This window comes from Melanotaenia boesemani, chromosome 4 (assembly GCF_017639745.1).
Source record: "Melanotaenia boesemani isolate fMelBoe1 chromosome 4, fMelBoe1.pri, whole genome shotgun sequence".
Lineage (NCBI taxonomy): Eukaryota > Metazoa > Chordata > Actinopteri > Atheriniformes > Melanotaeniidae > Melanotaenia > Melanotaenia boesemani.
In genome coordinates, this window is record NC_055685.1 from 10,451,820 (window position 1) to 10,467,687 (window position 15,868).

At 39.0% G+C, this 15,868-nt stretch overlaps 2 protein-coding genes across 6 annotated transcripts; one reads left to right on the forward strand and one right to left on the reverse strand.

Annotated features, from left to right (window-relative positions):
• The first annotated feature begins 420 nt into the window (after window positions 1-420).
• On the forward strand, window positions 421-11,939 carry LOC121639098 (TRIO and F-actin-binding protein-like). 5 transcript variants are annotated; one of them, XM_041984300.1, is made up of 19 exons: window positions 421-473; window positions 906-1,060; window positions 2,246-2,412; window positions 2,577-3,706; window positions 4,685-4,824; window positions 5,272-5,425; window positions 5,495-5,572; window positions 6,339-6,371; window positions 7,945-8,013; window positions 8,137-8,226; window positions 8,390-8,484; window positions 8,927-9,401; window positions 9,501-9,569; window positions 9,719-9,953; window positions 10,075-10,186; window positions 10,342-10,501; window positions 10,623-10,736; window positions 11,467-11,553; window positions 11,665-11,939. In XM_041984300.1, exons 3-19 carry the CDS (start codon window positions 2,322-2,324, stop codon window positions 11,809-11,811), a joined length of 3,279 nt encoding a protein of 1,092 aa, XP_041840234.1. In that variant the 5' UTR covers window positions 421-473; window positions 906-1,060; window positions 2,246-2,321; the 3' UTR covers window positions 11,812-11,939. The 5 variants fall into 5 exon arrangements, with proteins under 5 accessions (XP_041840234.1, XP_041840235.1, XP_041840231.1 ...); XM_041984301.1 differs by having other exon boundaries at window positions 9,737-9,953; XM_041984297.1 differs by having other exon boundaries at window positions 8,927-9,569.
• smdt1b (single-pass membrane protein with aspartate-rich tail 1b) lies at window positions 11,938-13,458 on the reverse strand. The gene is made up of 3 exons (XM_041984350.1): window positions 13,261-13,458; window positions 12,374-12,535; window positions 11,938-12,177 (listed from the first exon to the last, which is right to left on the reverse strand). Exons 1-2 carry the CDS (start codon window positions 13,420-13,422, stop codon window positions 12,398-12,400), a joined length of 300 nt encoding a protein of 99 aa, XP_041840284.1. The 5' UTR covers window positions 13,423-13,458; the 3' UTR covers window positions 11,938-12,177; window positions 12,374-12,397.
• Window positions 13,459-15,868: the final 2,410 nt, after the last annotated feature.

A 15,868-nucleotide genomic window follows, 5' to 3' on the forward strand; every position in this document is an offset into this window, starting at 1 on the left:
TGTATCATTAATAAATGAAAACTTGAGGCCATCCTCTGGGAATCATTTGCAATTTAATGCCTACGTGTTGCAAACACATACCCTTAAGAAGCACTGGCCCACTCTTGTTAAAATATGCTATACTGTAGAGAATCTATAAGAATCTTAGGCCGTGTTATGAAACAAATTTAAATTTGATCAAAAACTAAATTATATTAATGAAACCTTGATCAAAGCAACTGAAACTTTTCTTGTCTGTCTGAGGAGTAGAAGTAGGACTGAAATAGGTATCAAGACAAAGTCTGAGTGGGCGGTTCTGGTAAGGCAAAAGTACTAGAGCAATGAAATAATGATGAGCACGAGCAGAGACTAGCTTGAGTTACGTCCTTTGCAGTCTAGATGTATTGGCTCAGCTGGAGTGAACAACAGAGGAAAAGTAGTAGGAGGACAGCTGCACAGCCTTGACGGCTGATTTGGCTTAAGGAGCAGTCACAGTAAGTGAATTTCTTTTAATGTGATGACTTGACATAAAAGTTGCCTACAGATTTGTGTGTTTGCAGTTAGTTTTTGTTGGCTTCTAACAGGACAAAAGACACCAGGCAACAAAACTACTTTTACCACATTGACAATGTAGTGTGAGTGATGATGTTCACGCATTATTATAAGTCATGATAAAATAAAAAAAAAAATAAAAAATGCTGCTCTGATAACATAAAACACACACACATATATATATATATATATATATATATATATATATATATATATATATAATTTTTTTAACTTAAGTAGTCAAATGGCTGATTTGACAAAAAGACTAATCAAACTCAGAAATGTAATATTTATTCGTTCATCGTTTGGTTCTGACTGTCTCTCCTTTAATTATTCAAATGCTTTAAAATGAACTTTTGTGCTCCACAACCCAGGATGTGGAAGATGAAAATCATCATGCCCTGTCTGAGGTGACCACAAGTGCCAGTAGTGATGACGTCAGTGGTGGTTGGACTTATGAGTGGAGTCTGGTGCGAAGCCTGAGTCCTGAGTGGGAACTTGAGAACTGTGACACTGACACACAATCCAGGTGACTGTATCCTTAGCATTAGCTTTCTTATCTTAGTTTTTAGAAACAACTTTTTTCACTAATAGCTGACATATATTTGAACAAGCTGCTCGAGGACATTAGCTTAATAATACAACTAACAGTTTACCAACTGCAAACCCACCTTTGAAAAAGCACTCATGAGTAATAAAACCTGATCAGCAATATATGTTAATTTCATGAAGTCTCTGTCCTTTGGACCATTGGACAGAGGCTGTGTCCCCTTGTGAACACTGCGTATGCTAAATGGCTACTTAGGATACTTGCTGCCTAGCATAAAGCCTTGATAAATAACTGTTTCTCCATATCCACTTAGTAAATGTAACCACCTTAGCTAGACAATAATGAAAGGAAGGTTTGCTTACTTTTTATTGCCACAGTTATTATCTGAATAACAACATAAGAAAAAAATATTCACTGGTCAGTCAAACAGTTGCCTCCCTGCTAGATAGTTAGCTAGCTATCTTAACTATTACTATTAAAAAGGTCATTGAAACCCAGCCATTCTTATTCTTAATGTCATTGAAATAAATGGCTGTCTCATTAAATATTTTAGCTAAGTGATGAATGAGTAGATAATCCCAATAAGGAATAGTGTTAAAAGCTACAAGGACAGTGAACACTAAACTTAAATCACTGAGAGGTATTATCCTAAACTAATGTGTTTGTTGATATTTGTTTGCAAAATATGCCACAGTCATGGCCACCCATGCTGCCTGTCCCACACAAAATTAAAATAAAAAAGATCCTTCAAAAGAACCAGGAACATTTAATAGCTTAATTATTATTTCACAATATTCTTGGATTAAGGTCAGTCAGATATTGTGAGTACTGGCTGCACACCATTGTTTTCTGTCATAATATTTGCTTTGTATATGCATTGACTGTCTTAATATTTATATTTTGAATACTCAACAGAACACAGTTGGGCATTCAGCACTGGGTACCCTGCAACAGTTAAATGGTTGGATTCAGGGTCAGGCATAACATTAAGAATCTCTACATCTAACAGCTGAAGACAATCTACAAAATGCAAAATTGCAACCACAATTTATGGAAAATTGTAACCAAAACAAACAACTTGCAGCCAAAAAATAACTAGATACTTCCATCTGAATTGACACTTGTGGATTCAGTCAGCCACTGACTGTTTTCTGCCTCCTCCAGCTCTTCAAATCAGTGTGACTGTTCAGAAAGGAGCAGATCCCTCAGCACAGAGAGGCTCTGTGGAGCTGAAAAGGAAATGACTCGATTGGATCCGTCTCCCCCCAGAGGAACTGAAAGCTCTTGGATGGATGAAACAAGGAGTAGAGACAGGTCCCGCAGGGCTTCAGGTTAGTTGCACACATACTACATCCTTACATCTGCAATCTTGATCTTGACCTTAGTCACAACTATTCAGGGTTCTCATCTATCATGCAAAATCATAAAAATGGCATCCATAATATTTCTGCTTATGCTTTTTACATAGTTCAATGATCGCTTGTATGTTTTTCAGAGTCCAGAGGAGAAAGGGGAAAAGAGAGTGGCTACTTCTCCCCAGACAGAAGAGGTGATGGTGCGCAGCAGATGGAAGAGGACAACAAGCGTAAATATCGTTACTATGAGAGGGGGCGTCCCCTCCCAAGCAACTATGTTCCTGAGCCCAAAGCCTGTGTGCCCTACAGGAATGTCAACCTTGGACTGCCCTCGCAGAGAAGAAACCCTGAAACATATATGCTGGAAACCTGGAGAAGTGAATCTCCACAGAGATACACATACCACTCCAACTTTAGACGAGGTGACTCACAGAGAAATTCTCCAACACGTCACAGTTCTGTGAGTCCAGACCGCTACAAGCTGACTGAATCTTCTGTAACACCACGGAGAGGGAGCGCCCTCAGCAGGAGTCAGGCTAGGCCTCACACTTCATCTCATGGCTCCTCTCAGCATCTGTCTCGTGGTGCTTCATGTCACACTTCAGGCAGGTCCAGTCCAAACCGCAGGAGGGGGTCTACAGTCTCACGAACAGCATCACCCTCTAGAACCTCCAATTCTCACAGACACACAGACTCTTTGCTTTCACAGAGTGGGGAATATGAAGCTCAAAAAGGTTACAGCCGAGAGTCAAGAAGTCCATCCCAAGCTTCAAACAAGCACAGTTTGGATTCTGAGAAGCTGTACAGAAATCTGGAGTTTATCTCCCGCCGTGGCTCCTCAGCTATCCCGCAAAACTCATATGAAGGATATCAGGCATCACCCCGAATCAGAACAGCTGCCAGCAGTTTGGCTAACACTCAAACTCACAACAGTCGTGAAATATCACCATCCAGGAATGGCTACAGCCCTCACAGTCGTGCCTCACAAAGAGAGTCAGACTCCAGGGGCAGCAGACTGAGTCACTCCCAAGGTTCTTGGCAGGGGTCTTCACACTCTGTGCCGAGTCTTCCACCATCACATGGTTCATCTTCCTCAAGGCGTGTCGCAGACCCTCAAGTCCTTGGTGGATTGCTGTCACCTGTTGCTATCATAGAAACAGATAAGGGCAGTAATAATGACAAAGGTGAAAGAAGCAGAAGCAGCATAAGGCGAGGCATGGAGGCCTTGTTGATTTCTGAACCCAAAAAGACTGCTGAAGAACTTGAGGAGGTGAGTGCATCAGGTGTAACTTGTTGACTTTGGACAGTATTAAAATGTCTTTATTATTATTATTATTATATTACCGTTTTTTTTTTTTGGTTTTTTTTTTAGTAGTTGTAGTAGAATCTGTTGACAGTTAAAAAGTATCTTCTCTGACTCAGTAGCTTATAAAAACACTTTTAGTAACAGTGATTTAAGGTCATGTTTTTCTGTTTGACAATACACTATCAGTCTGTCTCATACGCTTATTGAGATTTACAGACAGTTTATGCACAGCTGTCGTCAGGTTTGATTACAACAATTCAATCAGGTTGAAGTCTGGATTATGACTGAATCATTGCAACACCTTGAATCTTTTCATTTTCAGGCATTGTGTTTGTAAATTTGCTGCTGATGGGATCACTGTCATGTTGCTTGACCCAGTTTTGGCCAAGCTTTAGCCGTCACTCAAATGAACTCACATTTGACACTAGAATACTTTGTTGTTTGTGTTTATTGACACCATTACTGAAAAAAATTAAAGCTAAGTGTGAAAACACTTTTAGCAGGGTTGGAGCACAGCTCAGTTCACAAGGGATTGACTTTGGTAAATCTGAATCTCAGCCTTGGTGGAGTTATTTTCTTATATTATTTTCTTGAATCCATCTGAATCTGAATAATTTTGAGAAAAATGTTAATAAATAAAAATATTATTGGTTATTGCTAACATTTAATGCAAGCAACTTTTAATCTATTCCATCTGTTCCAAGTTGTTTTGTTTAATCTAACACATCTAATGTAGTTTTCATCTAAGCTGTGTTTCTGGTGCTAGATAGGATTACATCCTCTTGCACTGGTTTATGGCTGTACTTGTTATAAAAACAATACCAACACAATTTTACAAGGTTTTACTGAAGGGGCTGCTCTTTAAACTATGGCCCACGTGAGTCAGATGTGTTGTGTTAGAGACAACTCACACTGTAGTTTTTATTTCTTTATGAACCCAAGCTGGGGATGACCATGGAGGACTACGTAGTGCTGGCTGATATACCGAAGATTCAGGTGGAGTCAGAAGAAGAGTTTCCAGGACTGAGATGGCGAAACCAGAGCCCAAGTCCATGCAGGGACCAGAAAGTCAGGACATACAGGTTGGTGGTATGAGAAGGTTCTTTACATATACAGCTAGATGAGGACCCCATTTCATGCAACTACATAAAAAGCTGTGATATATGACGTTTTGATATATGTTTAAAATATTATTGTATAGCAGATTTTGATAAGTCCCACTTATTGACTTTGAGATCTGGTTTAAAAAAAGTTAAGTGGATATATAATTTCCTTGACATTTTCTTAGTTTTAACATTCCCACAGGCTCTGACAGTCAAAACCTATGCTCTTTGGGGACCCACTTAGGGAATCAGGTACCCCAGGTTGTATAGAGGATAGAACAGCCAACCAGGTTGGTTGATCTGACCAGGAGCAATTGCTTCAAGTTATAGCAAAAGAAAAGATGAGATGAGAGTTATGTAAGAAAAAATTTTTTAATCGACCTACAGAGTGTTTTACGTTTCATTTGTACATGTCTGTCTCTGAAGGTATCAAGATCAAACAGATACACACAGTTCAAGGCTTGAGTCAGAGGAGAGGGGAAGGGGCAGAGAGAGAGGGAGAGACAGACGGGAAAAATCCCGGGACTCTGAGTTTGGCCGATCATCTCGGAGACAGTCAACAGCTTCTCTTCATACACAGGTATGATGCTGCAAATTCATCATAAATTTGTTGAAACTGCTAACAAAAGGGGTATTTATTCCATGAAAGGCCTCAGGTGATCGAAATGGAAAGCACAGATCTTTAAGGGAGAAGGAACGAGGTCCTGCTGAGCTTCCACCGACACAGGTGAGGGCACTCTCATGAGTAAATCACACGAATGTTTGAAGGAAAATGAGTCATTCATACATTCACTGTAGTACAGCTTGTTGATGTTTATGCCATCTCTTCTACCTGGACCGCACTCTCACCAAAACTGCTTGCAGGCAAAAAGCCATTACTTAGCAGTCTGTGTTGTAGGGCAGCATGTTCATGTGATTTATCAGGTCTATTAATAAATTCAAGGCAAGTTTTGCAAAAGTATCTTGCAGAGTCTGTGCTAAAAACTGCTTATTCATTGTAAAGTGATGAATGACCACAAAACAACATTAAATTCTGCTTTTTGTCTGCTGAGAACTTTTAACTTTTTTTTTTTTTTAACTAAGAACAACTTTTCTTTTTCTCTCTCTCGCTCTACCCCACAATACCAATATTGGACACATCGTGCTTGGTGAGTATTTCATGTTGTGCTAACATGCTTTCCAAGTGACTCTGCTAATATTTCACCAGTTCCTGTTTCTCCACCTATATAATATGTTAATCACAGTTCACAGAAACTACATATCTTCCTGTTTTATGTTCCCATTTTGCAAGTTGTCTTCCATTTTTCATACTTCACCCTCTAGCCCATATCTCCATGCATGCATCAGTTGTGTTATCTTAAAGGAGACGTTCGTGTCTGAGACCGACAGTTTCCGCTTCCTAGTTTCACAATCAAATGTGAAACGAAACCACAGCTGAATACTTTTAAGACACTTGGCTTTAATATTTTAAATGTAGATGGTGTTACTTGAAGGGGTGGATGTCCAGACTGGATGAACAAGGCAAGGTAAATGTCTTTTGTTGAAAATTGTTTTCTAACATTTAAAAAAAATAATGTTAGTCTCTTTTGTATTGCTAAGTCCTGCTGAAACCACAGTTTCAGGGCCTGACAGTCTAAAACAATCTACACTAGATACCATAGCAACATGCTTCAGCTCTGATACAACGCTGGATTTTTGTGGCTATTTATAGTCTAATGACATTTACAAAAACTTGAATATGTCATTTGTTCACTTGTTTGAACTTTTATTGTTAAGCAAACACAAGTATGAAGGATATTATTTTTAGTGTCTAGACAGACCAGTTTTCCGGTAGCTTCATTGTTTTATCAATTCATTATTTGATGTCATCATCTCACTTAAGAAACGCTGAGAGAGGTATTTTTATTATTGTGTTGCATCAAGCTTCCTGTTAATTACACCTTTTAATCATTTAGGAGCTTATGAGCCTAATTATTGCAGTTTTCCTGAGAATCTGTGCCGACTTTTCCTGAATGTAAGATGTGAGCCGCTCAGCGGTTTGTAATTGTCTTTGTCGGATTCTCCTCTTCATGACACTGCATGTATTTTCTGGAGACACTGTTAAAAAACACTGTTGTCAGTCATGCAGAAAGGTCATATATCTTTGCATTAGTGGTATCTTAATACATGCAGTATGCAAGTTATCCAGGCCATAGATGCTTATGCACCCTCATACCATCACACATGCTGGTTTTTATAACTTTGACAGCAGCCTGGTGGGCTCTCTCGTTTTAGTTCTGGACAAGAGAGTTTTATTTTTTTGTTTGGTTTGTTTTGTTTTTAAAAGCAGCTGAAAAATTTAAATATTTGAAGGCAGAACAAAAGTCCACTGTCTTTCTATCTATCTAAAATTAGCCTAAACTCAGAGAACATGTACAAAAATATATGGCTTCCTCCGTAACATAATACAGTTTCAGAATACATTTCTGGAGACATCACACAATCAGGGGCTCATTGATCATGGTGAGCTGAATGTTTTCTCATGCAGTGCCATATTAAAGACTGATATATTTTCTAAACACAATTCAGTAGGTCAGAAACTCTGAAAACCATTTCCTTACTTGCGTCTGTTGAATAAAGTTTCAACCTAAAAAACACTTTACAGATTTAAGTTTTATGCATTTCAGAAAAAAAATTCAACTTTTTTGTAAATGAGGTTAATAAAAGCATAATTAAAATGCATTTAACCAGTAATTATCTGACATGGGTCATGCACTGTTCACTCAAGCTTTTTAAACATTGATATTTTACAAAAAGCTTATCTCATTACTACTTGGAAAAACTAGAACTAGATCAAATGTATTTGATTTTAAAAACAAATAAATGTAATTAATTAACATCTCCTTGTTAACTATTTTAAAAACACAGATGGTAAAAAGTATCTTGGTGTCTGTAAACAGTCATGCATACATTTGCTAAATGGCCTTTATTTAGTAGACTGTGTGTCATCTGATCAAGTATCTACAAACAATTTGACATATAAATTTGCCATTAATGAGATTTGATGATTATTTTACCAAATAACTTCAAATGCTCCATGTTTACTTTATTTTTCTCCAGTGGATAAAGCACTGGTTTGTTCTTGGTGATACTTCGCTGAGGTACTACAGAGACTCAGAGGCTGAGGAGGTAAGACCTGATGAAGCCCCTGACATGAAATGACTTAAATCCATTAGTATAGTAGTAGTAGTAAAAACATATTTGTTTTAAATTGAGTCTTGATCTTTGACTAAATATAATGTCTTGCTTCAGTCAGATGATTTGGATGGAGAGATTGATCTGACATCCTGTGTGTGTGTGTCAGACTGCAACGTTGAGAAGAACTATGGTCTGCAAATACAAGTATGTGTTTAGAGTAACTGTTTTTCTCGTGTTCTGCACTTGCAGAGAGCCAGACCCCCCCCCCCCCCCCCCCCCCCCCCCCCCGTCTATGTTCACAGATAGAAAGTTTAACATTTTAGTTGTTTCCTCTTTAACTTGGTGTGTGCGTTTTGATCTCTTCCAGACAAAAACAGCAGTGTTCACTCTTTCTGCCATAACATCCAGAATTCGGCGAAACTGGGTGAAATTATTGAAGCTGGCTATTCAGAACAACACACAGTAAGTTTGATTTGATTCTCAGAAACAGTGATGGAAGAATTATAGAAATTATTTGCTTGAAAGTTACCACACAGCTCAGATAAAATAATAGAAGCATCATAATGTACCTGAAGTACTCAATATGGATAGAGTTCAGTGTTACATTATCATAAATTATTAGGTAGATATTTACACTGAATCTCCAGTCTCTTGTCCTTTGAAGTGGTTTTATAGAAGAAGTAATGCATTATCATTTCAGCTAATCAATTTATCACTGTAATGTAAAAATGAAAAATGTTGATTATGTTTTGACTGTGTGCTAAAATATAATGCCACAAACAGGTGCTAAACATACCTGAACACTATGACTGGGTGGTCTGATTGCAGTAAGCCCCCCACCCCCCTTTGTCTTTCTTCGGATATGTAACCCTATCCACCTGCATTTTCCCCATTCTGACCTCAGCCAATCAGACTCCAGCAGCGAGAAAGAGAACCTCCTCTCCCAGAGACTGTCGTCATGCCAACCGCCTGCTCGGCTCACCTGCAAGGACTCCGGTTATGAACCTGCCACTTCCACCTACACAGCTGCAGCTGCAAACTCCAAGCAGGAAGACCACAGCCACCAAACAGTAGACGGAGATCTGGATGCGGACTTGTCTCCACCCAGTCAGAGAGAAGAAGGGGAGGGCTGGGACCGTGAGCAAGCAAAGCGACTGGAGGAGAGGAACAAGTGGTTTGAGGAGGGGGTTCCTCTCAGTGAGATGGGTAGCAGATGGGACTCCATGGAGCTGAAAAAGGGGAACATTCCTGTGCCCGTTCTTGAAACGCTGGACATTGAGGTCAACAGGAAATGGACAGAATTTGAGACTTTGTCTTTTAGGGACATGAGTGCACAGTCTCTCATTGGAGCCCAGGGTTATCAGGCAGACACCACACAGGTGTCAGAGCCACTAGCTAATTCCCAAAATTATCATTCAAACCTTGAATATGCTGAACAGTCTGTCACTGATTCACAAACTTGTATGTCCAATTCAAAGGAGGCTCTTCAATCAATAAATGATACCCAAACCTTCCAAACTACTACAGCTGATACTCTTCAGAAAGAGGTAAGATAGCCCCAATCTAAATTTCCTTCTTGGCCCTACTACTTTGGGAAGGGGTGTGGGGTTTGTGCATAGTCATTCCTGCAAGAAAATGTGAATGTCCACAAAGGATGTGAATTTTAATTATTTTCCTTCCCAAAACTATCTCCCAGGCCATCTTCCTCCGAAAGCAGGTTGACGGCATCAAGAAGGAGCGTGCAGCCATGGGAATAGAGGTGTATAGTCCCTGTGGCCCCAGGGCCCCTTGTAAGGACAGGCTTGAAGCCATGGAGGTATCTCATAGAAAAGCACTGCAAGAGCTGCAGGAGAAACATGCCAGGGAGATAAAGGAACTGGAGGAGAAGAGTGACCGGATGCTGCAGGAAGAGCGCCATGCAGCTGCTAAGGGTAGCAAATTAGCCATGTTAGCTGTTGTTGCCTTGATATATCTCCTCATATAGTTGTTTTTAAAGCTGTCTGATGAAAAGAATCAAGTTAACTAACTCATTTAACAATGTGTCAATCAAAGCAATGGAGGCACTTAAAGCAGCCCACAGAGAGGAGCTGGAGAAAGAGGTGGAGAAGGCCAGGAGTCTCTGTGAAGGAGTTGCACGCATGGATTCTTCATATATAGGACAAATGTAAGTTTATTTCAGGCCCTCTGTCATCCTGCTGATAACAGCTACTTCCTCACTGGCTCTCGCTGCAGGCTTGAGATGTTCTCCACTCTACAATAACGCCATGCATGAGGGCCCATGACAGTTTACTCCAGGATTTGTGTGTTTGTTTGTATCAGGCCTCAAGCAGACATCTTGCACAGCGAGTTAAATGTGTTGTCAGAGCACTACTCTCAGAAATGCCTGGAGCTGAGCCGCACTGAGCAGAGCAGCAAGAGCCGAGAGACTGAGCTGGATCGCAAACAGAGGGAGATGGAGAGGCTCCAAAGAGAAAACCAGGTGTCTGGAAGCATCTTGTTTCAATGTTAAACCGCAAGGTCACAGCTTTGAGGACTTTGAGATTTTAAGATCTTAATATTTCTTCATAACATGATTTAAAATAAAAAAAAATGTCTTTCAGGAGCTTAAGAACAAACTGGCTGAAGAGATCAGTCGAATGCGTTATTTCATCACAGGTCAGAGGTCAGACGTGGTCTCCCTTGGCAACACTGAGAGCACATCATCAGATTTAGAGGTACTGAAAGTAAAAATAGAACTAGTTAGCAGTCTCCTTTGACTATCTTATACTGCACCATAGCCATTTGTTGGGATTAGAACCAATTTAACTGAAAAAAGAGACATTACAGCATCATAGATACAACAGTTTGTCTTGTATCCCCAGTAAATGTCTTTGCAGCTGCGCTGCCATCTGCATCTTTGTTTTTGTCTAATGGCCTCATCTGTGTGGGGTCTGTGTCCAGAGGCTTCGTGTTGAAGCAAATGCTGCCACCTACTGACTGAATTACAGTATATGTTTTGGTGGGGCATTTACATATTGTAATCGTTGGCTTTCCATTAAAAAAATCTAGCTGGAACAATCAGTAATTTAATTAATTCCATTTTATTGTCATGTTTTGCAGTTATTTGTCTCTATAAATTAAAATGTTTGAATTTTATGCTTGCAAGTTTTAAACTGTTGGTGAAAAAAAATCCATTCATAAACTTTACCTTTCCTTTTATTTAGATGTTGCTTTTGTAGTCTTTTCTGATTTATTAAAAGAAATTTTTATCCAAAATTTTTATTTGTTTTAAAAAGTATTCAATTATCTTGGCATATAAATGACTGTTTCATTTCTTTACCCTTCTATTATTTGTGTCTGTCTACAGGGTTTGACCAAAATTACATTTCTCTAAACTTGGTTTTGAAAACAGCTGTTTCAGTCTGCGTCTTTTCATAACGAGAGGTCACATTTTCTATCTTTTAGACACTGCTAAGGGCAAAGGAAAACGAAGTTCAGTATCTTAAAAAGGAAGTCAGCTGTCTTCAAAATGAAGTGGAAGCTCTCACCAAGGTTTGTCTCACAATCCAAACAGTTAAATACATTTCTTCATGTGTACTTAAAACTTGTAACACATACACCCATTTGACTTTGATTTTTATGCCATATTTTTCCTTGCTACAGGAAAAAGAAGAAGCTTACAAACGTTATCAAGAGGCCTATGTAAAGCTGAGTGACACAAGGGGTCGAAGTCAGTTGGAGATGGGTTCCCTCAACGAACACTTGAGACTGGCCAATGCTGCACTTCAGGAAGGAGCACAACAAACTTGACTAACGAGGGCAACATTTAAAATTTTCCTAGAAGGCATTAACTAAATGTATTAATACTGTTATGACATGACAATAACATGATGCCATGATTGGACTGTTAAAATTGAATAACAACGTTTTTCAGTGTGTAATTGACTCTGTTTATTGAGCTGACACACACACAAACATGCAAACAAGAGTGTAGGCTTCAGTAGTAGTTCTGATGGCCTCACATGATATGAAATTTATGAGAAACAGGATAAATATCAGAGGAAGGAGGAAGAAGATGAGTAGAGGTAGAGGATGTTTCTGGAAGTCAAACGGCTCCATCTTCCCCCATCTTCCTTGTGCCGGCTGGTATTCTTTCAGTTGATATTGCAAAACACCCTGTGGATGCAAATAATTTGTTAGTGGTTGTTGCCCACTTTAGCACACCTTTAAGACCTGACATTTCGCATAAGCATTCCTCAACACATGCTCCTCCTCATATGCCCTTTACACAGGAAAAGATTGTGCATGACGAGTCCAACCCATAATATTTAAACAATATGTAAGGCGTGGCTAAAAGACACATTACTTGTACCTCTTGTTAGGCTGCGAGCTTAGCTCAATCATCATCATCGTCATCTTCAGGGACAAAGATATCATGCTCCTCCAAGAGAGCAGCAAAGTTCTTGCTGATCAGAGTTCCCACATAAAGGAAAGGTATCACAATTGCTGTCATGCGGATAAGACCAAAAGGTGTCTGCAAAATTCAAAAGTTAAGAGTTAAGCCAGGCCCCACCTCAATTACCTGTGAAGTTTGGATTTACATATATACACACACACACACACACATATATATATATATATGACTGTATATTCATGATTATAACAGCTTCTGTCAGCAGTGTTCAAAGAGTAAAAATGGTATCAACAACACAATTAGAAGAATATCCAGCTTTCACAAAATTAAAATGTCCTTTATATTTTTTAACTAGCCTAGGTTCCATGCTTTAGCTTTAAGGTGAAATTTGCCAGTTTGGTTCTGTTTGCTGAACTACCAGTGATAAAGTACTTATTTACTTTAATCTGATTAATTTAAATAGCTAACGATTGCGTTACAGTTCCAAAAAGGACTTTATTAACAGCGATATGAACGTGTATAGTCCATCTTTTCAGTATTGTTTAGGTGAAACAAGATTCAGCATTGGGTCAAATATTACTCGCCAAACAATACGGCCCACTACAAAGTTTTACATAAAACAATCTTACATACATAAATAGTTTGAATTTATATCCTAAAAATGTAGAAAATCAAGGGTAATTACTTCCTGGAATAGCGTCTGTTTGTCTAAACCCATGTTCATTGGCTAACGACACAGACTGCTACCAAGCTATACGCCAAGAACCCTGTCAGTTAAGACTAAGCTCCGCCCACCCCGTTTCTTGTCCTGTTTCTCACTACAACCACGGCAGAAAAACACTTACTTTGTCCGGTTTGGGAAGGATTGCCCCAGACGGCGTAGACACCACATGCCTGCAATGAGTTGTCCTGGGTATGGTGGATGTTTTTAAACCAGGGTTACGAGCCATTATAACCGTATCCTTGGAGAAAAGTCGCAGCGGGAGCCGCAGTATTCTCGCCGCCATGTTTCCTTTTTTTTTTTCAACCCAGATGCAGAGGGACGTTACCGTGGGACTGTGTTCATACACGTAGATGCAGCGTTCGAGCTTGTCAGGCACGTCAACACGGCCGCCATCTTGGGCCGGGGTTTCAGACTCGGTCAGATCAGTCACAATGTGTCAGACTGTGTGTGTGAAACGATAATGCCAGATTTTTGTGCTGTATATGGATGTTCCTGTAAAAGAAACACCGAAATCAAGAATCAAGGGATAATATTTCACAAGTAAGAAGTGGTTTTATATTATTTAACTGTTATAAACTTGTTGAATTTGACATATAAACCGGCTTATGTCAGGACAAGAAAATAAAAGTGTTTTTGTTAGTAAGACGATGTAAGTAAGATGATTTAAGTGGTATTTTCAATCACCCACTTCATATAATTGCAAAGTAGGCCATGACATTTCAACATTATTAAATCAGTTTCATGGCGCTAACATTAACTTTAACTGCTGAACTATAGCTACAGAAGGACTAAGAACCGAGATGGATTTGTTTCCTATGTTTCCAGAAGATAAATGGATGAGGCAGCTTGGGTAGCAGCACTCAGGAGGAGAGACTGTACTGAAGGACTGTTCAGCCGTCTGCAGCCGTCATTTTAACCCAGAGGCCTTTGACAGGACTGGACAGTCCACTGGTTTATATGAAGAAGTGATACTATCCATTTTTAATTTTCCTGATCATCTTTGCAAAGTTGGTGTCATGACAATTTCTCATGTAATCCTAATATTTCACTAACACAACACTAAAATACACTATTAGAAATGGTTCCTCTTGAATGAACCCTTCAGTGCTTACTCGTAGAAATTTCTCTGGTCTTGAATTCTCTGTTTATTTTCTTTTTTTTTTCTTTTTTTTATTTTCGACGTGTTAAAAACGTCCGTTTTATATTGGTGTTGTGTTCTTTGGTGCCTTTATCAGGTTCATTACTTGTTGGGTTTGTCACATCAGAGGTAAATTTAGGTTCTTTATTTTGTATGAAAATGACAAGAAGAACAGATGTAACTTTAACTGAGATATTTCGTTTTGGGGGTATTTTTGTACATTTTTGTACATCACAATTATTATTTCTCTGAGTATTGCAGAAAAAAATTGCATGTGGATGTGTGCCTGAGTATGTGTAAGTGTACAATATAAATAAAAAATAATATTAATAATAAATAATAATCTGTTGTATTATAAATATGTGTGGCATTTCTAATAAACCAAACCGATTGAAAATCGTATGAAAATTCAGCGACTAATGCAGTAAGTTGACGCGTCTTACCCCGGCCCAAGATGGCGGCCACGTTAACGCCAGAGCCCTCGCTATACTTTGCAACACTCTTATTGGGTGTGTCCCAATTCAGTGTGTCCCAGTGTGCAGACCCTGAATTGGGACACACCCATTCCCGTGTACAAAAAATGCCGGCGCACTTCCGGGTTGCTGTAGACGTTCAATGGTGGATCAGACTACGGTCATCTCCAATGCATTCCATTAGTTTTCAGAGGTAAGTCGATGCAATATCAGTCTTATAAGTCACGAAAATGCATGTACATTCTGTCAGACGTCCTGCAATAAAATAATGTCAGTTCAATGTGATAAGTTTTTGTTTAAATGTGTTTTGCCTTTGTATGTTATATTGTCCTTTTATCCCATGGCCTCCCAGCTTTTTTGTTTAGTTTAAATACGTGTGGTCACAGTCTTGTATTATTTATTTCAGTGTACTGATCAAGTGCATTGTTATTTATAGAATTTTATGTTCAGTATGACTCAAGTTAGTAGAAACATATTAAAAATTAATAAAAAGGTATTGTTCTGTCACTTCTGTAGACACAACATGCCTTACACAGTTTCTCATTGTTGCTCATATGTGCAGCTATATTAAAATCCTTCCTGCCATGCGTGCGTCTGTTACCAACCCAAACGTGTTGCCATGCTGTCAAATGATGTCATGGCAACACAAGATCAAAGAAACGGTTATTCCACTGTGACATGTCCCGTGTTCTAAACAGATACATTCCTTTAAAACTTTACCATTTCATTCTACACTGTCAAGATGGAGAAAACTGATGTCATGCTCGATGGAGAAACCAAGAAAATGCCAAAGAAACGCGTCACTTTCGCAGAAAAACCAGACATCATTTATATTTCGAATGATAAATGCAACAGGGAGCTCCATCTGTTCGTTACTGCTCTCACTGTAAAAATTTTGAACAAGTGTGATGGTTTCAAAAGAACAGAAGATGAGCAAGTGAGATATGCACAAAGAATAATTTTGAAGACGTTGGCAAGACTGCATGAAGACTTACACCCAGACATGAAAACTATCGACAAAGTTTGCAAAAACGTTTTGTATGATCTAGAGTGGAAGTTTACCAGCAAAACAAATGTGAAATTTCATGTGTTTCTACAAGACCCAGAGGTGGAATCAG

What these genes read in the sequence shown, in the direction of transcription:
- LOC121639098 (XM_041984297.1), top strand. Translation starts at nt 2,322, where the DNA reads ATGACTCGATTGGATCCGTCTCCCCCCAGAGGAACTGAAAGCTCTTGG. An exon ending in GCACATCATCAGATTTAGAG is followed by an intron (nt 10,737 to 11,466) that starts GTACTGAAAGTA and finishes TCTATCTTTTAG; the next exon opens with ACACTGCTAAGGGCAAAGGA. An exon ending in AAGTGGAAGCTCTCACCAAG is followed by an intron (nt 11,554 to 11,664) that starts GTTTGTCTCACA and finishes TCCTTGCTACAG; the next exon opens with GAAAAAGAAGAAGCTTACAA.
- smdt1b (XM_041984350.1), bottom strand. Translation starts at nt 13,422, where the DNA reads ATGGCGGCGAGAATACTGCGGCTCCCGCTGCGACTTTTCTCCAAGGAT. An exon ending in TCCTTCCCAAACCGGACAAA is followed by an intron (nt 12,536 to 13,260) that starts GTAAGTGTTTTT and finishes TGAATTTTGCAG; the next exon opens with ACACCTTTTGGTCTTATCCG.